Genomic DNA, 25,693 nt, shown 5'->3' with positions numbered 1-25,693 from the left:
TCTGATGTCTCTGGTACTGCCACCCCAGCAAGGTCACTGTGGTGGGTAAAACAATGTTTCTGTAAAGGTTCCTGGTCCCTGTGAAAGTTCCTGCAGTGGAAACCAGGCTTTAGACTTACTTGATACCAGGAACTTCACAGGACTTGGGTCGGGACGTCAGCAGAGGCAACTGGAACGAGAAAAATAAATCATATAACAAAAAGGACAAATTCTGTTCAGCCTCAGTTTGTTCCACACATAATCAGTGTGAAGAACAATGCAGTCAGACCTTGGAAAGTGGGAAAAGGGGAATAACTATATTTCAATAAATTCTCACAGACATGCCAACAAACTGTGTGCTCAGCAGAAGCTATGTGACTGAAAAATAACACTCCTGCAGTTTAAACAGGTAGAACAATATTAATTAAAGAATGAAAGAAAAAAACAAAAACAGGACAAAACAACAAGAATGAAATGTCTTTACCTTCTTGGTGTCCCAGGGTTTGAGCAGTTTGCCCTCATCCAACACGTTCTCTTCAATGGGGGGGACAGGGTACGGAAACACTGAGGGGACAAACATAAGCAGGCGTTGAATCTACTCTGTATGTGCAGCTGGTGTGTAGTCAGAGCGGTTAAGAAGCACATACAGAGTTTAACAAACAACAGTCGCTCCTAATTTGTAGTAGAAGTTATTTATGACTCCTCGAGGGCTCTCACAAGCTCCAGCATGTTGTTTGGATTTGTGAACCCATTCAAAAGAAGAGAGATGAAATTCTGCAAATGAGGGTTTTTATGTTGCAAATGTGGTGAATGGGGCCCCGGGAACGTTCGTTGCGTGCCAAATAAAGCTGTGAACAAAGCAGTGAGTGAAAAGTATGACCTGCTTTCACAGCCAAAAGCAGGACCATGAAATTACCACACACAGCGGAAGACACTGAAGTTACAGAGAGGACTGTTTTCTGCTCTGAATCAGCTGGAGAGCTACGAACACTAACATATTATGAGATCAGTCCATCAACAGTTGCTGAATATTTGATGGTTCAAGCTTCTTAAACTGAAGAATTCTCTTAGAACAGATAATATTTAGGGTTTGGACTTTTAGTCCAAAAAAACTATTAGAAAGAGACCACCACCGGCGACAGGAGACTGCGATGAGCATTTCTTATAATATAATCATGATGTTTACAATAAGAAGAAGATTTATGGATAACAAAACATTTGCTCAAGCGCTTTCCAGAAGATCTCAAAGGAAGTTGTTCTTTCTCAGTCTGTGAGTAAAATCCCCATTAAAGGCCCGATCGGACAGAACGTGTTTTAGCAGCTGGGGGCTTTTTTGTCATTGTTTTCAATGAGACGCTTTTTACACGCTGCTCTTTGCGTTGCATTTCTCCGCTCTGTGCGCCTCGTGAGGAAACACTCTGAGCGCCTCGAGTTCATAAAACCTCAACTCAAAGCAGAAAAGCGCCCGACGTCATGGGCGTTTTTTCTGATTGTCCAATTGAATGAAAGGAGAGGCGGGCCTTCTGTCAGTTTACAATATAACGGTTAGGTTAATGACAGCTAATGATTCGGTGGTTGCCTTAACAACAGTAGAAAAAAAAGGCGCAGCGAGCGGTAGGCTTCTACAGGAAAGGCAGTGCGGTGCGCCTCGGTCTGATCGGGCCCTTATACATACATTGTGCACACATCTTATGTATTATTTTTTCATGTAGATTCTAATTTTTGAATTCTTTGCACAATTTACAAACACATCTCAGGTAAATGTTTTTCACAGGTTAAGGATCTTGATATTCAGTCCATTCAGTCTGACTGAAATCACTCCTTGAATAAAAGCAAATAATAAGCGTACAAAGAAAACTGCTGACGCCGAGCGCTAAAAACGCTGAACTGCATTGGCTTTAGAAAACAGGCGCTGACACAGGACGTAGGCTTCAAAAACAGGCTTTAAACATGCTGTAATTTAGAACATCCAAACACTGAATGAGACATTTTCAGGTCGCTGTGGTAGCGACTTGTCAATCACAGGTAGCCCCGCCCTAACCCCTCCCCTCTTCCTGGTCTGTGTGACTCTCAATGGGAGCATCAGTGACTAAATGAACATCATGCTGTGTTGAAGAAGACGTGAAACTAGAGACTGAGACCATAAAGTCATTAGGAACATGTTTACTGAGGGAATACATCAGGAGAGGAGGAGGAGCATGTTCTCATAGACTTCTATAGGATCTTGGTTTTGCAGCCAGTGGAGGTTAAATATCTGAAATCTGACAGCAGTGTTTGTGTGACGTGTTTGCATATAACTCACTTCTTCTGCCCTCTCCGTCGCTCTGACCTGCAGGATCACACAGACAGACACAACAGGTTGTATTTAAAAGGAAAGCGTGGCTTTACTTTACAGTATTTTCACAAGGCAACAATTTCACAACATGTAAACCACAGAAAGGGCAAGGTATAAACATGTCAGAAAATCAGAAAGAACTGTCAAATAAAAGTATGCTTTAAAAGATGTCCACCATTTTGCAGGAACAGATTAAAAGACCTCTGCCCAAGGATATAACGCTAGTTACTGACTGTGTTATGTATCAACAGTAAAAGCTTCAAAATCAAATCTAAAACAAACTGGGAGCCAAAGCAAGAAGCCTCACACAGGTGTGATGTTTTTGTAAAGAGTTTGCACAGTCTGGAGCTGATTTTATATTCAGTTTATATTGAGAACATCCTGATTCTGCTGGCAGAAAGAGGAAAACCTGTTTAGACTGAGATCTTTATCCTGAGGAAACGTGAGTAGTTCGGTCAGGCCAGAGAAGTCAGTTTAACAATGAACAGGTCATCACGTCACAGCCAAAATAAAGAGAACAAAAAAACAACCACCCTGGGATCATTGAGTGCCGGCTTCTTACAGGAGATCGTACCATTTTCACTTCACGTCACTGTGGTTTTAAGAGGACACATTTGAGTCAGCTCCAGGGAGACGATAGCAGATGATTGACTTTTCTTTCAGTCAAACTTCAACAAAAACTCTTCCTACACATAACTGGATGAACAAAGCACCTGCTCGGCTGTTATTGTTTTCCGTTTCTGATTTCCAAGCTACAATGCTGTTTGGAATCCTTTCTCCTAAGATATCCACCAAAAAAAGTACTTTTAAGACATTTTAAAAGTTTGGAGCAAATCCAGAGTTGGAGTCAATTTTGTCTAAAAAGAAAGAGTCATTTCTTCAAAAACTGAGCTTGCAATATGAAATCTGGCTCTGGCGTCCCACAGGGATCCGTTCTTGGACCCTTTGTTTTCTATGTTGTTGTTGTTGTTGTAACACTATCTTCACTTCTTTGTAAATAAAAAACTTTGCTTTTACAACAACTGGTTTTATGTTGCTGCTCTTGCCCCTCACGAGCTCGTCATAACAGCTTTTGGTCATAGTGCTGTCAAAAGTGGCCAAAAAAGACGTTCAGTTATTCCTTCTAAAAAAAACACGTTTGAACTATTCGAATATCTATTTTTGCACAATATGTCCACAAGAGGACATACCAATACAACAAGAGACAACCCTATATGCAAAGATATATTTACTATGACTTAACTAAAGTTAATTAACGTATCATAGTATAAAGCGACGTGGTGATGCATTCAAAGACGCTCCGTAACCAAGAAAGCGCGAGCGAGGACATACGAGATCGTGTGAGAGCTTGTAGGACAGCCGCAGTAGGGCTGATTTTTTTTCACATCGTGTATTAATCTTAATAACTGAATCAGTTTTTACTACAGTTCGGTTACATATTCGAATTCAGAATATTTGTTGACAGCCGTAGTTACTTACTTCCTAAAATACAAAATAAAATCATTGTTGTTACACTGACCAGACAGAAAAGTATCTCTGCAACAAGCATAATTATGTGTGAGAGACTTGGTAACCCACAGGGCATTGTGAGTATTTAGAGTTTTCCTGACATCCTGTTGCAAACTATTAAGGAACCTCTCAGATCATTCGTTCATTTCAAAGGCTGTTATCAACTGGTGCAGACAAACTGCCCCTGGATGCTGCCATCAATCAGAGCAACAAAATGTGTGGCGTACAGCTGAGCCTTAACATCTTCGGGAACCAGCACTACCAGTTGGTATATTAACCTTTTAAAAAATACTATAGGAGTCAGGGCAACTTAAAGTTTTATTTATTTATTTAAATGTACAGTCCAGATTATTTAATTTTGGCATGCTAGCAGATTCAAAACGTTCCATATCAGCTGCAGTCATTTACCAAAATGCCTCTTTTACACCGCTCTTTAAAGTCAGCGTATCGAATCCCCCCCGCATAAGATAAACTGCTGTGATTGGCCGTATTAAGGCCAGGTCGGCTGGAAATCTGTCTTAACAGACAGGGTTGGACCTGCTGCATTATCCAGAGCAAATAAAACATGAGCTCACAGACATGTCTGGTTCCCAGGCTTGAGCGCTGTAGTTATTACGATAACTCGACAGAAGTTAAATTCCTTGTAAGCAGGTTGTGTATTTTTCTTTCTGCAGTCAGCTCTGAATGTTTCTGCTTGGTGTTTTGCTGCCTCACCTGTGCGCCTGTTGCTCTGGGGGGTTAGGGTGGGTCCTCCTGTGGTAAAGGGGTCTCCTATGGGAGGGTTCATCACACTGGTGTGGAGGGCTGAGTCAGAGTTGGTCCTGAGGGGCGAGAGACACAAAGTGTCACACATGTACGGAGAAAAACAGAGAGCAGGAAAAAGGAGAAGAGAAAGGTGTGGCGAGTTTCTATTCTCCAACATAATGTGACATCAAAGTAAAACGCACCCTCACAGCTGAAGATACCAACCACACTGCACGTTCATAATGAAAGTCAACATCAGCTGCTTCTTCCCACACACAAAACCAGGACATAAACCCATCCCAAGGTATTCTTAGAAAGTCGGATTTTGCAATGACTCCGGTGCTCTGATTGTCTCTGTTAAATGACTGTTCTTGTCAATGGAGTGTGGTGCCTGAAGAGAGTGATGTAACAGCTGTTACAACAAAAAGTAAACTCTCTCTCAGAAGGGATCCTTAGATTAACAATCTGAGCCGGTCAGTGGCAAAAACAAGAACTTTAAGTGGATGTAGCTCAAGGGGGCACATTTGCTCCCAAGGATTACGCCACAGCCTGTTTCACGGCTGCTGGCTGAAATGTTTGTACCTATTAATACTTTAAACCCAAATATGTAAAATAAGGACCAGGCAAGTATGTCTTGCTCTTTACAGGTGTATTTACTCAACAGGAGCTCAGGTAATGCATATAGAGGAAAGTGAACTAAACAGAGGCTAATGGAGAGAGCTTGAACGTGATGAAGGTAAAAAAGACATGAGGGAAACTTCAGAAAGATGAAGGAAAGGAGGGAAGAGTCTTGATGTTCCAGAGAAAGCTTCAACCCCCTAATCAAGTCCGCCAAAAAACAGAAGAAAGAAAATGTTTCAAAGTAAAGTTTGTAATATGTACAAGGCTTACTTCCACTTTTAAGGCAGGAACCGGAGTATGGCCAGCAGAAGGAAGAGGAAAAGGAGGTAAAAAGAAGGTAGAGGAAGAGGAGGATTCACCTGTTGAGTGCAGTGGTGGGGAGACGAAACAACTGGCTTTTATCCCCAGGGAAGTTTCCGGACCAATTCCTTTTCATGATCGACAAGAACAAAAAGTTATTTTCTGTCCCCAGCGCAGGTATATCGAAAAGAGAGGGTAAAAATAGGAACAAGAAGAGCGTGGTCTCTGAAAGCAATCGCAAGTGGAGGAAGGAAAAAGATGGAGGCAGCGAGCGAAGGACAGAGGGAGGCTGGCGTGTTAACGGATGTGACAGACGAAGGCTTGTAAAGCCAGAGTTTCTTTGTGTCTGTGTACGAGCATGTGTTCAAAACAACACAAAATGATCAATATAAATGCACCAAAAGTTAAAAGCAATAAGGACAGTTTGTGAATTTGGAGGAACAGTGTGATTATTGTTTTAAACAAGCACTAACTTGTTTAAAATCTAACCTGAAAGATTTAATCTGTCCGAGGTGTTCCACAGGGATCAATGCTCGGGCCGTTTTGTGTTTATGCCGTTTGCTGTCACTTCATGGTTCATGTATGTCTGGCTTGACTATCTGAGGAAAGAATAAACTGATAAAAATCAGCCTAACTATGTCGCAGTCTGATTTTAGTTCATGCAACTATGCACAACCAAGACTTTCACATTATAATGAGCGGTGACAATGCCCACAGTAGGGGTGGGAATTGCGGGGTAACTCACGGTATGATACAATATGCGATTGGTGGCCCACGATACAGCGACTCTGTGATAATTGATATATTGCAAGATGATCAAATACCGATCCATCACGATATCTGATGAACTGAAGAGTAAGATATTCAAGGATTCACGTATTTATTTACTGCAATTTGGTGTCAGTTTCAAAGAACTTGACACAAACTGAGATAAAACAATGTTTGTTTCAGTCTGTAAATTAAATTCACAGATCTATGGAACAACTGTAAAAACTGAATTATGTGATAAGCTCCCCTAACCTTAACCCTAACTGTGAGCAGTCATGGAAAAGTGACACGGTGAGTCAAAATGGAAGGGAACTTAACTACAACAAAAACAGGACCTTTATTAAGTCGGTCAATTCAATTAGTCGTTAAAAAATGTGAAGGCCGTCCTAAACAATCTGAAAAAGCCCAAAGTGAAGTAGGGCTGCACGATACAGTAAAAACAACAGACTGTAAAATGACCCGGACTAAAAGTCTCTGACCTAACACGGAGATGATGTTCAAAATGAATTTAGGAAAAGCTGGCTCAACCCAGAGCGGTTTCCGGTCCCTCTTATGTTAGAGTGTAACGTTCACACTTGAAGCCATTTCACTACAAGTTAGTTTGAAACTAAATCAGCTTCCAAAATTGGTGGCACCAACATCACTTGCGTCATCACCTAATTTGCTTGAACGTTAAGTAATAACTGAGTGAAGTGGCCAATCCATGTTCAAAGACTGTCATGTTTACCGCACACATGAGCCACGTGAGATCCACGCACAGTGTGTTAGAAATGGCATGAAAACAACGGAAAGGAAAAACTTTCTGTGGTGACATTTCATGATAACAACAACCCTAGAGGCAAGTGGAACTTTTTCTTTTGTTCTAACTTATCTGTGCTTATTTCTGAGTTATGGATAACAGCAATAATTTATGTTATAACTAGGCTTGTTTGGTGCAACAGGCTGCACATGATGTTCTGGAATAAAGACCTTTTTTATCATGTCCTTATAACTAGATCTGATCAACTGTTATTAAGAAGCCTCCCTGTTTAATGAACTGCTTTCATTTGTTGTTAAGGCAAACTGCTTCAGTTACACTAAATGCCTTGTTGGGAAGTTGTAAAAAAGTAGGCAGATTGTCTGGCTCAGTGTGTCGTGAGATTTGCTTTATCTGGCATGAACACCACAGAAGAAGAGCACAGAAGCTGCAGTAACAAGAATCTAATTGGCAGGATGACCGGTTACCAATCTGTTGAATAAACTGACTCCTTTTTACTTTGTCTGTAAAAGCTGCTTCTTCTTTTGTAATAAAATCTCAGTTTCTCCTCTCAGGAGCCTGAAGACAGAGTGCAGGTGGGATCGCTCTCAAACGTGCAAAGACAAAACTGTTGCAGCGAAAATTGTTTGTTTAGAAAGACTCCAGTTGGTGGATGGAGGCTTGACAAAGTAACAGCTGGAGGAGTTGAACCTAAACAGTGTTTACTTGTCCGACTTTAGGAAATGGCTGGAGGTCATTTGCCAGCCAAGTGTGTGTGTGTGTTTTTGTGTGTGTGTGTGTGTGTGCGTGTGATGTGCAGTGGACCTTGTGTGTCTGTGGACCGAGGCCAGTCTCTCTCTGAAGGGTAATTGTTGTCTTGTTAGAAGAAAACCAGAAAGAACGCAGACAGGCAGGCGAGAATTAAGCGACTGGAACTGGTTGCAGAAAACAGAAGAGGAGGCCAAAAAAGAAAAAAAGGCAGATTCCCAGAAGAAGGAAGGGCGAAAAAAGAACGGAGAGCTCTTCAAAACCCACTCAGGTTTGGAGAGGCGCCGGCTTAAATCAACTCTGTTTCTTGTTAGTTGTCTAGAGGTTAGTGTTGCTGCTGTAGAGGCAAATGAACCGAAGCAGCCGCCTCAGTAGGATCCACAAAAACCCTTCTGAAGCCTCAGTGGCACCTCATGTGATCCTGGGGATTTTCTTGTGTAAATTCAGCCAGTTGCAGAGAGGGAAAGCAGCCGTTAGGTGGAGGGCCGATGGCTTACTTAGGACACTTCAGGAACTCGATCTTTAAAGACTACCTGGTTAAATAAAGACATCATACAAAGCACAGAGTTCCTGCAGGTGCATAATGTTTTTTAAAACTTGCCGATATGACCTCTTCTACTCTACTGTGCATTTAACCCATATAAACTTAAGGTTATGTTAGATCTGAGTTGTTACTTTGTGTAACTCTTATTTTTGTTCTGTTATTAGGAGCAATCTGGACTCGAGTTTCCTTCAGGATTAATAAAGTTCTATCTCATCTTATCTATGCAATTTATGTTATAAATACTCCCTAGAAATGAACTGTATCATCATGTATTAATGTCAGATGATGTGTGTTAATGTAATTCTAATTCTTTGGACAACGAAGGGAATTCACTGATGGATTGCAGGTGCTGATGAAGTTTAGCAGCTCCGTGCACTTTGCTCTTGTTTTGCATCTGATTGTGGAGAGAAGCTGTCTGCAGTCTCGACAGGTGTTAACTAGATTCACTGTCTGTAACGCACATCAGTTTTTAAACAAGCGTGCAACAGCAGCTCGTCCATGTAATAATCACTGTCCTGCATAACGCCTCCAGACCGGCTCCACACATGCGGACAACGTGTGTCGGGTCTGAGCCTCAGACAGCCAAGGACCGATCGATCTCCTGATTGTAATAATAACGACAAAATATTATTAACAGACTGCGTTTTAAATCACACATAAGGCGTAACTGTCGTCATGATCAGTGTAAACTCAGAACACGCGCTGCAGTTCCCACCAGCTCTCTGCAGACGGTAACACTGTGACTGCGCGCTGCTGTTAGCGCTGCTGTTTGTGAATTAGATGCTTTTTGCCACGAGGCTCATTTGCATAGAGAGGGGCCGAATTTGTCCCCCAATGTTTCATAATGACTCATTTAAATACGAGCTAACAACATCGGAGCACAGTTTGGGATTCATTTAACCCTCTGCGTGTGCGTCAAGAGTCTTTTTGTATCGTTTGCAGGTTGAGCAGCCAGAAAAGCAATCCTTAAGAGAATCAGGCCGTCACTGTTTTCACTGAGCTCTCTATCAAGTCGGTCTTTTTGTTGAGGCAAAATTATTGAACATATATTTCTATTTATTCCTAAAATTATGGTATTAAAGTTAAAAATAAAATATTGGCACATAAAATCTGGTATCTTGTTGCATCTTGAAGTTATGCAGAAGCAGATTATTCTGCTAATCTGTACATCAATCGAGGAAGCTTTATAGGATGTGTTTGTATTTTTCAGTCAGAGGTCCTGGGAAACAGATTCTGTCCAAATATTTTATTTTATTTTTATTTATTTTTGTGTCAGTTTGGCTTTTTGTTACTTTTTGTCATTTTTAAATTCCAGACCATCTGAGGTGTCACGAAGGCTTCACAAAGATCTCAGAGCAGTGGAGTTAGAGGAGACTCGAACAAGAGGCATCACTGCAGACAGCCAAGTCTCCATGGAGACAGACAGACACACAGACACACAGACAGACAGGACAGGAGGGGGAGAAGGTTAACAGATGTTACCTTCTCCAGCTGGGGTCAGGAGGCGGGGACAGGTAGGCGGAGTTATACGGCTGGCTGTCCACCTGAGGAACAACGGGTTAAGGAAACCACAAAGCTTCTCTTTCACTTTCTGCTTCAAATGAAGAACTGCTGGTTTCGACACGGTTACGACTTCTCATTTCTTCTCATGTTTTCACATTCTTTATTGAATTCTTGTGAAAAATAAGGAGTTAAATCAGAAAAACAAAATGTGTCTGCACGGCCGTCAGATAAAAGAGTTATATAAGCGAACATTTTATAACTTTGATCAACAGATTTCCTGCTCTGAACAGATTTCAGCTCCGACTGCACAGATTCACACTCAGACTGTTTCACGCCTTTCACTGAACACGCCGGCTGTTTAATGCAGAAGTCTCAAGTGATTTAAGCTCCTCGACTGTTTTACTTTCCCTTCCTCAATTTGTAGATTTTCACCATTTTTACATGCATGCATCCAGACCACTAATGTCTGCCTCAGTGTCAGAGGTGGAGCTGATTCTGTCATTGAGGTTCTTCCAATCAAAATTCAAACTTAAAACCTGTAACGAGAGGTTAACGGATAAACTGAACATGAGTTATAAACGTTCATGATGTCCCGTTTCCCATTAACACATTAGCTTCATAAGAAAATCATAATGGTGCAGAAACAGAAGCAGCTTGAGGCCACAGCTGCTCTCGTGTGTGCAGAGTGGTTTGGGTTATCTGCAGGAACATTAGCTTGGTTAGCATTACGAACTAGCATGCTGCTAACAAGACACAACCTTTAAAATTTCAAACTTACAGACATTGTTATGAATTGATTTAACTTGGTGTACGGCCAGCATAAAACTCTCTTTAAATGTGTTTCTTGCAGTAAAGTAATTAAAACCTCAGAGTGATTTTACTTCCCCCGATCTGCTCAGAAGAACGTCGTGTTCGATTTAAAATATTAAACATGTTCAATATCAACAATCTGATATCCTGTTGTGTGGGGAGAACCCCGAGGACAGCCGAGCACGCTCTCTGTGGATCGTCACATGGAACCAAACAACAGCCAATCAGGAAGCAAGTTGACTGAAGCAGGAAGCACTGTCGTCCGCCATGTTTGTTTACTCTAAAGTCTCGTTTGAGCGCCAGAGATTCTGTGAGATTTCCAGCTGTGAGAGTCGGACTCTGGTAGTTGGTGGATGAGTGTGTTAGTGTGTGGTGTGCTGCTTGGGTCACATTGTTGTTCTCCACACTACAGGAACTGAACTGTTCAATCTGTTATTATCTGTCGTCATGTGTGGCTCTCTCACATTTTACACGTGTTCAGATTTTAAACTTTTAGTGTTACATTTTTAACTTTTAGTTTCGGACAGACTTCACAGAAAACCAAAGGGACGATGCTTTTAAAAGATTATCAGCTGTAACTTTCAGGGACCAGAAATCATTCAGAGGCATCAGAAAACAACTAAGACAAAGAGATCCCAATAACAGCCACTGAACTTCCAAGACAAGCCTTTCTAATATATAAAAAACCCCAAACTTCCATATTTCATAAAGACATGCAGCTTTTATCTGATGCACACAGGCCAGCAGACCTTCAGCTGTATGTTTCGCCTGCAGAGGAGCTTTGAAACAGAAGCGTGGTGACCTAAAAACAGAAAACAACAATCCTACTGACGAGATGACATCAAGAAAAGTTCATAACAGACAAAATAATCTCTGTATGAGGTTTCAAAGCAGAGCATTGCCTGAAGAATCGGATGGGCTGCCGGGATTTCACAGACCATGAAAAGAAACACACAAAAGCTACTGAACTCGTATTCTCCAGCGGTTTGAAGGTTAACTGTGGCAGAAAACGACCACGTTAAATAAAGGATCACTTTAATGATTGTTGATATTTTTCTTCTTACAAACTGCAGACTTTGAGTGAATGTATCTGTCTGATGTGAACACACAATCTGCAGTTTCTTTACACCGTCCGTCTGAAACATAATCATGAGGTCAACAAATGGTCCCCGACTCTTTGATAATTTCCGCCTCATTGTTTTCTAACAAATACGACTGGTTTAGAAAATGACGTAGCCTTAAACAAGCATTAAAACTCTCTTTACGAGACGTTTTGAAGGATTTACACCTTTGGAAGGCACCAATGAGCCTCGAGCAGAGAGCCACAGACACACGTTCATGTTGATTTTACACGTTTTGGATCCAAACAGAAAGAATAACAAAAGAGATTTACGGACAAAAATAATAATAACTCCTGTCCTTTCCTTTAGCTTGTTCATTTAGATTCAACAAAACTGAAGGATACTTGTCGGTTGCGGTACGGTCTGACTGGCGAGATGAAACGGCGGTCCCTCTGGACTCGCTCCACCAGGCCGTGATGCCGAGTGGACCGGTTGGACTCCAGAGTGGAGGGGAAGGAGCCCTGAAAGAGAGAGAGAGAGATTTAATGATTTATTATGCAACTTATTTCCACATTTTTTAAGTTTTCCTTGTTGGAGAAAAGAAGAAAAAGCAACACAGAGAGCAACTTCCTTTTCAGGGACAGAACTGCTGCTCGTATGATTTATATCACGTCCCTGAAAGCTGCTCCAATTTCAGCTTCCAGCTGCTGCAGGGAAAACTTCACTTGGAGGAAATAGTTCATTCAATAAATTATTTTAAAACCTGCGCCCGATTTTTTACAGATTTATGGATCCAAATGACTGAAAGGTACAAAGAGTGTACACTCACACACAGGCTGCAACAGAACACAGACACTGAATGGAGTCTGGTGTGTGTGCAGAGAGCGATGTAACGTCTGTGTGTGGTTAAAACAATCATCTTCCTCTGTAACAAAAAGGTCTATCTCTGTAGGGATCCTTTCTGTCATGTTGTCACACACTTAGAATAACAATCTGAGCCTGTCAGTGGAAACAACAAGAACTTTTAGTGAACGACCTTTGACCCATCAAGGATTATGTTGCAGACATTACAGCCTGTTTCACTGCTGCAGGATGAACACATCTACTCGAGCAAATCGAAAACTTTTGTAATATTAGTCATTCAGACCCCAAAGTCTGAAAAAAATAGAGGCCAGGATGGAAACGACTGAAAAAACCAAAGTCTACATTTTAATTGAATCAAAACTGCTCTGCTGTGAGGTTTCTGTGCTTTTGCTAAAACATCTGGAGCATTCTTCCAAGTCTGCTCGGTTACAGTCTTGCGTCACAGACCATTTTCTTGGCAAATCGATACCTGGAAGAAACTCAATGCAGATTATGGAGGCTTCAATCTCCCAAATTCCTTTAAACTCCCAGAGCAGATGGGAAGCCAAACACATCCCGGTACCTGCTGCAGCCAAGTCAATTTAATGTGGGTCTGCCTGCAGAGACAGAGGAGGAGGAAGAGGAGGGAGGCACACTAATCAAGGTGGAGATTCAGCTGTGATATCAGCGGAGGAGAGGAAGGGAGAGGCGGTGATATTGATGAAACACTTCCATTACTGAATGAGTTTGGCTCTGCTGCAGAGCTGATGGGAAACGCTGATGACTCAGACGTGAAGGGCTGCAGATTGTGGTGACACAGCAGACTGTGTCCTTAAAACTTCTACACCTTCATCACAAGTTCACATCACACTCACAGCTGCTTCTGTCCTCTCAGAGTATTTTAATTCTTATTGTAGTGGAGGAAGTATCCGTGGTAGAACCAGGAGTTCATGCAGACACAGAAGTTGTGGGTAGTAATAGCCACAGCAGTAAAAGTAATGGCAGCAGAAATAGGAAGGAAGGAAATACAAAGTGAGAGATGAAGGAAGTCACATCAGAAGTGAGAGCATTGTGGGTGTTAGTTACCTGGAAGTCCTGAGGCGTCCTGCCGATCTGGTTTACGTTGGGTAGCGAGCCTCCGTAGTACGGACCCTGACTCCTGGCGAGACGGAGCTTCTGGGCCTGGAGCTGGATGGACGAAGACAAAGAGAGTCATTCAGAGTTAGAAAATGAAGAATACAATCATTTGTTTACCAAAAACTAGTAAAAAGTTCTCTGATTACAGCTTCTTAAACGGGAATATGATTTTTACTTCTCTATGACAGGAAATCTTTGCAGCAACCAAATTTTACAGATATATTTAGAGTTTAAACTTTGCATAAGCTAGAGCACGCTGTGCTGACATACTGAAGCTGCCTTTTTTAGTGTTCAGTGTTCCAGAGTAGCGTCCATCTGGACCAGCAACAACCCTGCTCCTCTTACTGGGATTAACAGGAGAAACACATCAGTGAAGAGCCACCAGTACGTGCACAGTAAGCTCTGATGGTCCCTGAACACAGTGTCCACTAGAAGGTGCCTTGTCCTAACCTCACTTGCCCTGTTTGACCTGCTTCGTCCCTGTATAAAAACTCCCAGAATGCACCTCTGGCAGATCAGATGTTTCCCATATTATAACTCAGACCAACAGTCGCTGCGGCGATGTTCTTCAGGCTAACAACACCTCATCCTGCAGAGGTGACATTTCGACCAACAGCTCACATAAAGAGGAAGGTAATAAGCAGAAAGGACAGCAAGGGTCAGAGGTCATAAGAAGGGTAATACTCAGCAGTTGTAGCAGAAAAAAAGGACACAAAAAGTATATATATATATATATCTTCCAAAATTTGTCAAGAATCAGGTGAACAATCACACCGCAGCATTCAGGGACGATTTGTAGATGTTCAAATCTGCTGTTTGCATTTTCTTTACATTTGTTCCCCAAACCTGCAGAGAGTCCTCTTTTTGAAAAGACAGCAAATAAAGCTGAAAAACACCAACACATTTAAAGTTAAAAGGATGCAACAAACTCTTCTTCTTCTTGATTAAGCCTAATTTTATCACTGGACACACGTGCTACATGCAGTCTTATCTCATGTACGTTAGTGGGGCAATTAAAGATGTCTTCATTGGCCATTATTCTGCCGTTCATAAAAAAGCCTCACAATCTGCCCGAGACCAAAGAGATGTTTTCTAAAAGCTTCTTTTCATTTACCGTCAGAAGTGACAAAGAAAAGCAGAAAATCTTGATATTTAAGAACCCTTGAAAAACCAAAATGATGAATACATGTTTAAAATAATTGGCAATTAGATTGACAGGGGGCGTGTCCTCCAGCATTTGTTAAATTAACTGATTAATCGTTGATGTAGGAGATGACTGAAGACAAGAAAGCTAACAGTTAGCTATGAATGAAATAAAGAGTAACATTATAGCTTTGGGATTTATTTTGCAGGACTGTTTTTTAGTCATATTTTAGTCTGTATTAAATGTTTGTTTAACTTTATTTTACTCTTAATTTAAGTTTAGCCGCTGAAACTAAAATGAACTCTAAACTAGGGATGCACGATGTTATCGGCACGTTCTCGGTATATAAACCGATATATATAGATATTTTTCTGCCGATATTTTCCGCCTATAAAACAACGCTTTAACTCTGCCTAAATGTTCGATGATTCCCTATAAAGCTTGACGTAATGCTACGACATTAACTCTGTGCGAGTGTGCGCGTGCACTTTGTGCAGCACGCCTCCTCCGTCAGTGTGAAGAAGGGTGCAAGATGTCTGCGGTATGAAAATCTCGGCATATCGGATATCGGCAAAAAATCCAATATCGTGCATCCCTACTCTAAACAGACCTGGAGTCAGTATTCATCTTTGCAGTCCTGTACTGGACAGACGACAGGATGTAACCCGCCAAATTAAAATACAGTCGGTGCTCTTTGCCTGTTCGTTCACTGCGTCCTGATTTCACTCAAACGTAGTTTAATTTCACTGTTTGACTCGTAGAGAAAAATACAGTTGAAACACAGGACAACTTTTCCTTTTTGTTTCATGTTCACATCTCAGAGTTGGACTATTTGTGGAAAGGCCTCAGCTAGCACTGACAAAACAAGCCTCACTGCTGACCTCTGACCTTTGACTACCTTTCACAACATATAAAGCTTCTGACTCTCTGTGAACCAACAAACGGACTGAAAAATAAAACAGGAGAACATGGTGAGGTCTGCAAACCTATAAATATATGTACATCATGTGGACACAATCAGAAACACACACACACACACACACACACACACACACACACACACACACACACACACACACACACACACACACACACACACACACACACACACACACACACACACACACACACACACACACACACTGGCCCAGTTTAGTTATTTTATCTGCAGTCTCTCCTGTCCTTGTTCTCTATCTGCTCGTGTCCTTGGATCTTTGCAAAACACTTCTGCACAAACCCTGAGTGTTCAGAAACGCTGGCAGCATTCACACGTCTTTATAACTCTCATGCACTCACACGAACAGCTCTGTTTAAAAGCCGTGTGGACGCAAATGTTAACGCAGCTCAGTGTTTGTGCTGTCGTGAGTGAGTGAGTTTATTATTGTCCAGAGTGGAGAATGATTCCTAAAGTAGGCTGACGAATGAGTGATGAGGTTTAGGTTTTAATGCCTCTCATCAAGGACAGACAGACAGACAGAGGTTTTGGCTCTGGAGTCTCTGAGCAGACAGAAAGTGCAGACTCAGACTTTAAGTCTGACAGAGAAGACTGAGTCATTTATTGAAGAGCTCCATCATCGTGACTAAAGGCGGCTTTCCTCCAAGCTGTAATGATCTGTATTTATAGATTCTACATGAAGATGTAGAGTCTGTAGGCTGGATTTGTTCTGTTTGACTGGAAGTGTTCTGGTTTCCGTTTGTAGTCTGGGTTATATTGACCAATCACGTATTAGCAGGCTGTGGTTGCATGCAGGAAAAACAGTCCGTGTGGGAGTGAGAGAAAGAGAGAGCGGTCGCACCAGAAGAAATAACGATGTTATTTCTATTATTAACATAATGTACTCATGGCCTACGTGAGACTTGTGAAAATTAAGCAGCGAGCCCAATAAGGAGCCTCGCAGGTGACTTTATCTACCAAACAACTCACCTGGAAAAACTTCAAAATAAAAGCTTCGTATACAAACGAGGCGAGTCTCTCCACAGAAATGCCAGATTGCGCTTTTAATTTGAAAAGCATACCGGAAGCGTTAACATACTTTATTTTACAATCATATGATCATCCATGTATAATCTTCACAGTCTATTTTGGCTGAAGACAACGTGTGGTATAAGTAGGCGACTTTGGACACGTATGCTCAGCAGACATCATCCTCTGAACGTGACCCGACATCACATTTCATCTAGGTCAAAGCTTCTTGGACAAGATGCCACTGGGGCCTCACTAATCATTGTGAAAAATACAGGCAAGTTTGAGGACAGAGAAAACAGAATAGAGGTGAACTACAGCAGGTATGACCAGGACTCTGACTGCAGGGACAATGCAGACCAGATGGGTTCAAGCAGGGACAGGAGAGGTGGTGCCAGGAGCAGCACCTCAGAACTGAAAAAATCCTCCACATAAGCACGAGTGACTGAAGACCAGAACAAGTAAAGTTCAATGAAAGGACAGAAGGTTAAAACAAGCAGACATAAAGAACCATCTCTTTCTAAGAACATCTAAAAACTAAAATTCTTGTTGTGACTCAGACGAACTACGTGCTCGCTTCACTCCAAACACAGACTTTAACCACTGTTTGCATGCTGGAAAAACACCTGTAATACAGCAACACAATACTTACAAAGTGACAAACAGCAAGTGACTGATTATTCACTCGCTCACAGTGAACAGCAGTCGTCTCTGAATCCCTGCAACAGTCTGGAGAACAGCTAAGCTAGCATGTTAATGTACTATCTATACCAGGGATGCACGATATTTTTTATTAAATTCTTTATTATAAATATTAATTACATTTTATCGGCAGAAAATATCGGCAGATAGGTCATTTTTCTGCCGATATTTTCTGCTGATAAAGTTACATTTTGCCTAAAAGCTCGATGATTCCCTGAGAAAGCTTGACGTAATGCTACGACATTAGCTCTGCGCGAGCGTGTGCGCGCTGCCTGCACCACGCCTCTTCCGTCAAGCGTGAAGAAGTGTGTAAGATGTCTGCGGTACGGCAAGTTTCCCAAACGGACAGCAAGGTTGTGCTCAGCATCAGTCATGCGAGGAGGGGCCACATCTCATTCATTCAACACCACAAACTGAATCCACCATCTCAAGAATCTGCCAGCGGGCCACTACAGCAAGAGCAGGCATGAAATCGATTCCACTACAGGGGAGACTTGATGTGCTCCGCAATGAGGTGGAAAAAACGTGCCTAATATATTGGAATCAAAATCGGCAAACAATAGACTTTTTCTGTTAGACAGATTTAAACAGGATAATATACAAAACAGACCTCCTGCAGCGACACACGGGAGTTTTCAAAGGGTTGAACACATCCTGCATTAGCCAGAGGAACAATCCACATTACATACTCTCTCATTGCCCCCATTATCATGTTTAAAACTAATAATTCATAAGCCTTATTATTCTTATATATATTCAGTGTATGCCAACACACTTTGAAATCAATCATGTCGGCTCATGTGGTCATGTTTTAGGCGGAATGAGGTTGTTTATAGCCGTGTACACACTTCCTGATCTGTTATCTGGATTAATATGTGGAGTACCTGCAGGATCGTATTACAGCCAATCCAAAGGTTAACTTTTCCTGGAGTAATAAAGCTCTGACAGGTCATGCAAACACATTTAATCACAATTAACTAATGAAAAGTCCCTGTTCCTCCCTGTGGCTGCTGCAATCATTGTTCCGCCCTTAGTGACAATTATCACCATCCTGTGAGGAGGGAATCTTCTGGAAATAGATTTAATTGGAGTAAGAGGACTGATTTAAAGCCGGAGTAGCCAGAAGGAGCTCTCTATGAGATTGCAATTTAAACTGCGGTCACTGCTGGGCTCAGCACCCAAAGTTTACACTGAACTTGCTGCATGCTCCGGGATGCAAAAGGCTGTGGCGGCGAGGCACAAGCTTCTGGAAATAATGCGCCTTAACGCGGAGCGGTGCCGCTGTGTCTGACAGGGCCTGAAAGGGAAATATCACAGAGTTTGAACCTTATCTCTATCCATCTGACTGAGGTATGTAGTGTGAAAAATAGTTTTCTTATTTTTAAAGGGAATATCTGAAGAATAAAGTAGCATCTTCAGCTCATCCTTAAAAACATCAAAACTGGAGTTAAAAGGTTAAACTGGGCATTTTAGAATATTAGCATTTCAGCTATAACCGCTAAAATGTAATTTAAAACCCTACCACAGATAATACGAGCAAAAATGCTGCTTACACTGTTCCCATTTCAACCGTAAAAACTTGCTGACTTCATTTCTAATTAAAGACATTTAACAGATAAACAATAAAAGTCACTATCAAAGATAAAACTAGCAGTAAATATAACAGATGAGTCATTCTGACCCAGAAAAAAAATATTTCTGACAACTGTGAAGATAAAACCCTTTCAAAGTTATATTAGCGAGTAATTCAGTTTTTTGAATAAACCATGGCACTGTTTTTACATATTCATAAATGACTAAAAGGTTATAACTAATGTCTCCAGTAGATGTGTTCATCCTGCAGCAGTGAAACAGGCCGTAATGGCTGCAACATAATCCATGATGGGTCAAAGGTCGTCCACTTACAGTTCTTGTTGTTTCCACTGACAGGCTCAGATTGTTATTCTAAGTGTGTGACAACATGACAGAAAGGATCCCTACAGAGATAGACCTTTTTGTTACAGAGGAAGATGATTGTTTAAACCACACACAGACGTTACATCGCTCTCTGCAAACACACCAGACTCCATTCATAAAAACAGTAATTTTAGCTCCCAGGGGACTGGAGCATCTGGTTTACCACTTCCTCGATTGTTTTTTCTTTAGAGTTATATAGTGTGATTTTGGTGTTTTAAATGGTAAGTTTGGCTCCAAAACAATATTTGTGTAACAAACAATAACAAAAAAACGAGGCGGTGTTAGAAAAGCAACTCTTGTGGTCAGCAAAGTAAAATTGCTGTTTTCGTCAATGGAGTCTGGTGGCTTTGAAAAAAGCAATGAAAAGTTTGTTTGTGGCTAAAACAATCATCTTCCTCTGTAACAAAAAGGTCTATCTCTGTAGGGATCATTTCTGTGATGTTGTCACACACTGAGAATAACAGTCTGTTGGATTATGGGTTATGTCGCAGCCATTTACAGTCTGTTTCACTGCTGCAGGCTGAAGACGTCTACGGGGCAAACTCTTCACAATTCAAAACTTTTTGTACCTTTTAGTCATTTAGACCCAAAATATGTCAAATAGGGCCCATGTTTAAAAAGAGCATAACAAGACTTTAAATGAAACAGGAACATATCAGGGTCCTCCTTCCTTACTGGATATTGTGTGTCTCTGATTTCTGTTCTTCCCTCAAGAAGATTTATGAGACAATCAGCATATCAATACTGAACAGCTTCTGAGCTACCAACACACTCACACCCTGATGCTATTAGCTGATTGGACCACCCACGCACTCCTACTGCAGCGTGTGTGTGTGTGTGTTTGTGTCTGTGTCTCTGTATAAAAGGACAGAAGCAAAAGGAATTCCCAGAAGGGACAAAACCCAAAAGGGTGGTATTGTCAGTAAGTGATGGAGGAGGTGGAGTTGCCCCTTTCAGGCATGGAATCTGAAACAGGCCTGTGACTAATAATCATTTTCATTGTTGATTAACCTATCCATTATTTTTCACAAGTCATTGGTTCATTATGAGGCGGATTAATCTGCCAATAAAGAGCAAAAAACAACAAAGGAAGCTTCGGGAACAGGAGAGAGGCCGTCTTGAACCCTGCAGAGAACAGAACCAAACAGTTGTTTGCATAATCCAGTTAAATATACATTTCTGGCACACACCTGTCAGCGACATGCTGTCTGCTTAGTGTCTTGTACCTCGGCTCAAATGTATTTTCAATGTCACAAAAGCCGTCACTCTCAACTACACTGCAAGGTACGGTAGCAGTACAAACAAAAGCAGTGATAACTACAGACTTGGCCGAGTTGTGGCTGGAAACATGTTTCATATTCAGGTCTTTGTCTTGACTGCTTTTGCTTGTGCTAGCAGCCTCTTTGCCCGCCCAGGTGTCGCCCTGCCGTCTCACCAGGTGTCATGTCAGAGCAAGCATACAGACAGACTTTAGTGAAGTTTCTCTTCCTTCATGTAAAGTTCAAGGTTTTAGACGTAAATGGGAAATGCACTGCACTTATATTGTGCTTTTCTAGTGTTTAGAGCAGGGATTCCCAAAGTGTGGTGCGTGCACGCTTTGGGGTGCGCAAGCTACCTCTAGGGAGTGCACATGAGGAAAAATGTAATGGTTGCAAATGGATCCACTTTTTGTCCATGTGATCCGTTTCTGAGCGTCTGCATGTGTCAATGTAACTTTCCTTTACTCGGTGGATCGTGTGTAACAGTTGTGTTAGGTTTGGTAACTGAAATCTAAAATTCATTCAATTTTTTTTAATGCGGCTGAAAGTATGACAGCATGTTCCCCATCTTCTCTCATGATGGGCCTATCTGCCTGTGTGTTTCTCCTCGCTCTTCTTCGCTCTTTAAAAGTGAGGACTTCTGCGTAACTTTGTTGCAGTGAAGTTTCAGTTTCGTATGTAAGCTGGTGTTCAGTGTCTTGCCCACGGACACTTGGACATGTAGACTGCAGCAGCCAGAGATCGAACCGCCAACCTTCTGATAGAAAGACGACCAACTCTACCACTGAGCCACAGCCGCGCCATGTGGAGCGCTATAAATCACTTCAGCTTTTCGGACATGTTTTCTATTTGCAAGCCTGCTAACGCTAACGTTACTCTCATAAGGGGTCAAAGGTCAATGACAGAGTCCCGCGAGCTTGGAGTCGCTGAGCGCTTCCATAACATTTAGCACAGGTGGTACAGATAAAACATTTGAAGATAAATAACATCACAATAAGTAGAAACACTGATGTAAACACTGGCAGAGTGATTGAACTGTCTGGATCTTTATCTGATAGCTAAATGGATCATGAGTCTGATTCAGCAGGAGTCAAGGATTGATCGATGATATTTGTACGTTCGCTTTGCAGTAATTAATCAGAGCAGCATGTTGCAGGGTTGAGGAAAACTTCATTACAAGTGGATCCAAACAGCTCAGTCAAGTCAGCTGATGAAGCTGCAATGATCAATCAAATACTATTAAATTAATTAACACCTATTTAAATATTGTTTAACAAAAAAAAGGGAAGGAGAGATTCTTTTTTTAACCAGAAACAGTCGTTTCTTCAAAGCCACCAGACTCCATTGACAAAACCAATAATTTAACCAGAACACAGGAGGTGATGGTGCACTGCTGCCTTGATGGGTCTGTATGTCTGTGGTTTGCACCTAAAAATGTTGTACTGAATCTGAGCTTACCCTTTACAAACACCAAGGTCCTAAAATAACACAAACAAACAAACTGATTGTAGCAGCGATAGAAAGTCGACTCCTGCTTTCTGAGAGCTTAAATCACTGTTTTTATGAATGGAGTCTGGTGTGTGTGCAGAGAGCGATGTAACGTCTGTTTGTGGTTAAAAAAAATCATCTTCCTCTGTACCAAAAAGGTCTATCTCTGTAGGCATCCTTTCTGTAATGCTGTCAGACACTTAGACCCCAAAATATGTATTAAAAAAGGGCCCAGGTTCAAAATATGGGAATTACTCTTCAAACTAGGTCCTCCTAACAAAGACAGTCCAACACACACTGATATCAGAAAATCTGTGAGAAGATGTGACAGCAAAAATCATTTAGTCTTTCTGAACCACCTGAAACCAAAGCCCACCTGAATTTTTCACAATTTATGATTAAAAACACAAATCCAGATCACTTCCTGCTCGCCTACTGCAGAACTAAAAACCGGTTAGGAGCAGAAGGTTTGCACTCGACGCTCTGATTTCAGTCTTGTTTACTTTCTCTTTCATCAGATAAGTTAAATCTGGTTTTTAGTGGCTTTCTCTAACAGACCAACACACGTCAGACAAATGTACATGCCGCGACCTCCTCGTCCGGAAGGGATCAGCACACGTAGCACGCTCAACCAGGAAAACAAACTGTATTTTCTGGTGCTCAAGTCACAGCAGGGTTTACCTTGTGGTTATTGATTTAAATATAATAATTTAGGAATTTGCATCAAATCGGCACAAAACTGAAATAATCTTACCATGAGGGCTCTGCGATTTGGCAAAACAAAATATTTGCACTTAAGATGTTTTTTACACATTTTTAGACTGTACTTTTTATATGAATTAAGATAACTAAAACCAGGCTGCAAGCACAGATTCTCCTTCAATCACTCAATCTTTTTGTCTTTCCAAGTCATAGACAATCTATGTGTTTTTGCCGGGGATAATATTGAAATATTGACTGAAGCGCACTGACGGTTGTGTTCATTACTGATTTGTCTCCCGATTATGATACTGAGCAAAAGAAATGCCTTTAAAATGTCACATAAAAGTGAAGTAGACAATAGACGTGGACATAAATGTCTTATTTTATAACTTATAAACAACCACAAAGCTCAAGGTAATCACCCCCTATAAAACTGGCAAATATGCAAATTTAAGAGGCCACAACCAGGGCTATATCACAATCATGCAAACATCATAAAAGGCCAGCATTAACACAAAGCCATCCTGTTTATTGATTTACAACATCAACCACAATCACGTCAAATACGCCGAGATATTAAAATGAGAGAAACCACAAACAGGAAGGTAGAAATCTCCAACTGCTCTACGGTTCATACAAAAACACTGAACGCTGTTATCATTTTAATAATTATCCAAACAAGATATTTTCCTAATGTCCGTTGTGTGCACACTCTCTCACCAGGGACCACATCTGTGTTTGGGAAGCAGACAGCATTTAATCACACCGAGCCAAAGCAAACACAGGCTGCGATTGGACAGACAGCTCACCTGCTAACCTGCAGAGCTCCACATGATGCACCACAGCAACACATAATGACCGCATCACCCATGGTGAAGTTTGTGGCTTATTTTATGATACATTCTGCAGCAGACATGTTCAGAAATTAACGATATTTTGAATAGAGGCCACAGCAACAGATATCTGAAATACCCAAACACCAACAGACCCCTAACACACACAGTGACAGTTAACTTTTAGAATTCAAGATAACAAATGCCAGAAGCCCAAAACAACTCTATTTCTATAACAAAAAAGAATCAAGCAATTAAAATGAATTAAAAAGATTAACCTTATCACTAAGGATGTAACATTTCCACATCAAAGAGTCCAGAGATAAATACATGTATATCTCTTCAAGGTTTAGTCCAAGGAGAAGCCCTCATGTCCTTATTTCACCTTTTTCCAACACGGTCAAGCTTCAGCATAAACAAAGTATGCATTAAGATGGCTTCAGTACATTTAAATAAAGTAAGTATGACATAAATTAATCCTTCTTTTGCTGCAGACTCCTTTGACAACTCCTGCAGGATCCAGCAGCCCCACAGCTACGGACTCAAACCAACATATCCTGGTTAAGCTAACGTAGCTATCAAGCTTAGCATTTGTGTCAGTGAATAAACTGAATACTTAACAGTTACACCGCTAACTGACTGTGAAATGCAAATTTATAGACTTGACATTCAAGTAAAATTAGCTAGCAAAGCAATAGCCCCGATAATCAGGCTCCAACTTACGTGTCAACACCGTCAAGCCAAACTCCATTTAAAATAAATACAATATAAAGTAAGCACTCTAGTTAAGAATGTACAACCAATAAATGCGTCATTTTATTATATGATTCAAAACGGCATACCGCCAATTCGCCAAAAAAATTAAACTATTTAATATGTGTAATATAATCAGTTGGATTTCATGGAAAAGTCGTGATAACGTTTAAAAAGTTATCTATGATTGTAATGAAATCAACTGCTAATACGTGCCTCACTTGAGTGCCGAAATCACCAGAAGGACAACATAATTTTAAAAAACATGTTATGTTGTACCTGTTAATATATGTGTAGCAGTTAGTAACTCCACACCGAACTATCCGATATATGAACGGAGTTCAGCGGGTTGTCTCTCCGCTGTGAGCCGAACGTGTCCGGGCTAACAGGGTGACAGCGACGTTAACGTAACATAGTAAACAAGCCAAGTTAGCTTTCATAGCTAATGCTTGCTAACTACGCTAACGACGTATCGGAAATGGACAACAAGAGGCAACAACATGTTCTGCTAACATTAAATGTCAAACAAACACCAGAGGTTTTGTCGTGTCACGCTGTTATTTACTGTTAATGCACCAATTCTAAGCAGAGCGCCAAGTAGAGGCAGCAGTTATCGTTATCTCGGAGCCTGACAAGCCCAGGCAAGGCCTCTCTTCCTCCGGGCAGCTCTCCTCCTCCTCCTCCGTCTCACACTCACCCTGGTCGAGGTGATGTCCATCATAACCTCCTGAAAGGCGGCCGTCTCCTCGGCCTGTCGCTGGGTATGCAGTGCTATCTTCTCACTAAACTTTCGGGGGTTAGAAGCCCCGGACCCGGAGCCCGAGGTGGGTCCGGGTCCGGGTCCACAGCCGCCTGTACCCGTCGCAGACATCTTCACCGAGCGGACGGGACGACTTGACGTAGTGGAATGATTTTCAGCAGAGAGGCGCGGGAAAGTGAAGAGCTCTCACTCTGTGGCTGCTTCTGGGGGCCGTAAATGTCAGCCAGCGTGCGCTGTAGTTTTAGCATCATATAAGCACCGAAATGTGTCCATATTATTATTATTCAAAGGAATACAAAGAGTAATTGATTTAGTAATGGGTGGATGGAGCCGTATGTATTCTCGGGGCTTTCTTTCTATTCCTGACGAGCAAAAATTCGAAGCTTCGAGGCTTCAAATGAGCAAACACAGCGTAATCTAGTGGCTCGTAAAGGTTATGGCAGCCACTTATGACTAAAAAAAAATACACCACATC

General features: G+C 41.5%; 1 protein-coding gene across 4 annotated transcripts in view; it reads right to left on the bottom strand.

Annotated features, from left to right (window-relative positions):
- Positions 1 to 25,330, bottom strand: part of LOC138584045 (CREB-regulated transcription coactivator 2) — a 40,621-nt gene extending 15,291 nt beyond the window's left edge. For 3 of the 4 annotated variants that reach the window (XM_069656163.1, XM_069656164.1, XM_069656165.1), the window contains exons 1-9: positions 25,156 to 25,330; positions 13,608 to 13,709; positions 12,083 to 12,199; positions 9,787 to 9,848; positions 5,548 to 5,616; positions 4,538 to 4,644; positions 2,282 to 2,308; positions 464 to 543; positions 120 to 169 (exon numbers count right to left, since the gene is read on the bottom strand). In XM_069656163.1, coding sequence (XP_069512264.1) covers positions 120 to 169; positions 464 to 543; positions 2,282 to 2,308; positions 4,538 to 4,644; positions 5,548 to 5,616; positions 9,787 to 9,848; positions 12,083 to 12,199; positions 13,608 to 13,709; positions 25,156 to 25,329 — 788 coding nt within the window. In that variant the 5' untranslated portion in view covers position 25,330. The remainder of the gene's footprint in view (positions 1 to 119; positions 170 to 463; positions 544 to 2,281; positions 2,309 to 4,537; positions 4,645 to 5,547; positions 5,617 to 9,786; positions 9,849 to 12,082; positions 12,200 to 13,607; positions 13,710 to 25,155) is intronic. The other variant, XM_069656166.1, reaches the window with a different exon arrangement.
- Between the last annotated feature and the right edge of the window lie 363 nt (positions 25,331 to 25,693).

Source organism: Semicossyphus pulcher, unplaced genomic scaffold (assembly GCF_022749685.1).
Source record: "Semicossyphus pulcher isolate SPU_LCO1_2020_fin unplaced genomic scaffold, fSemPul1.0.p SCAF_9, whole genome shotgun sequence".
In the NCBI taxonomy this organism is placed as follows: Eukaryota; Metazoa; Chordata; class Actinopteri; order Labriformes; family Labridae; genus Semicossyphus; species Semicossyphus pulcher.
The sequence above is the reverse complement of the archived record's forward strand: the minus strand, read 5'-3'. Positions and strand labels throughout refer to the sequence as shown.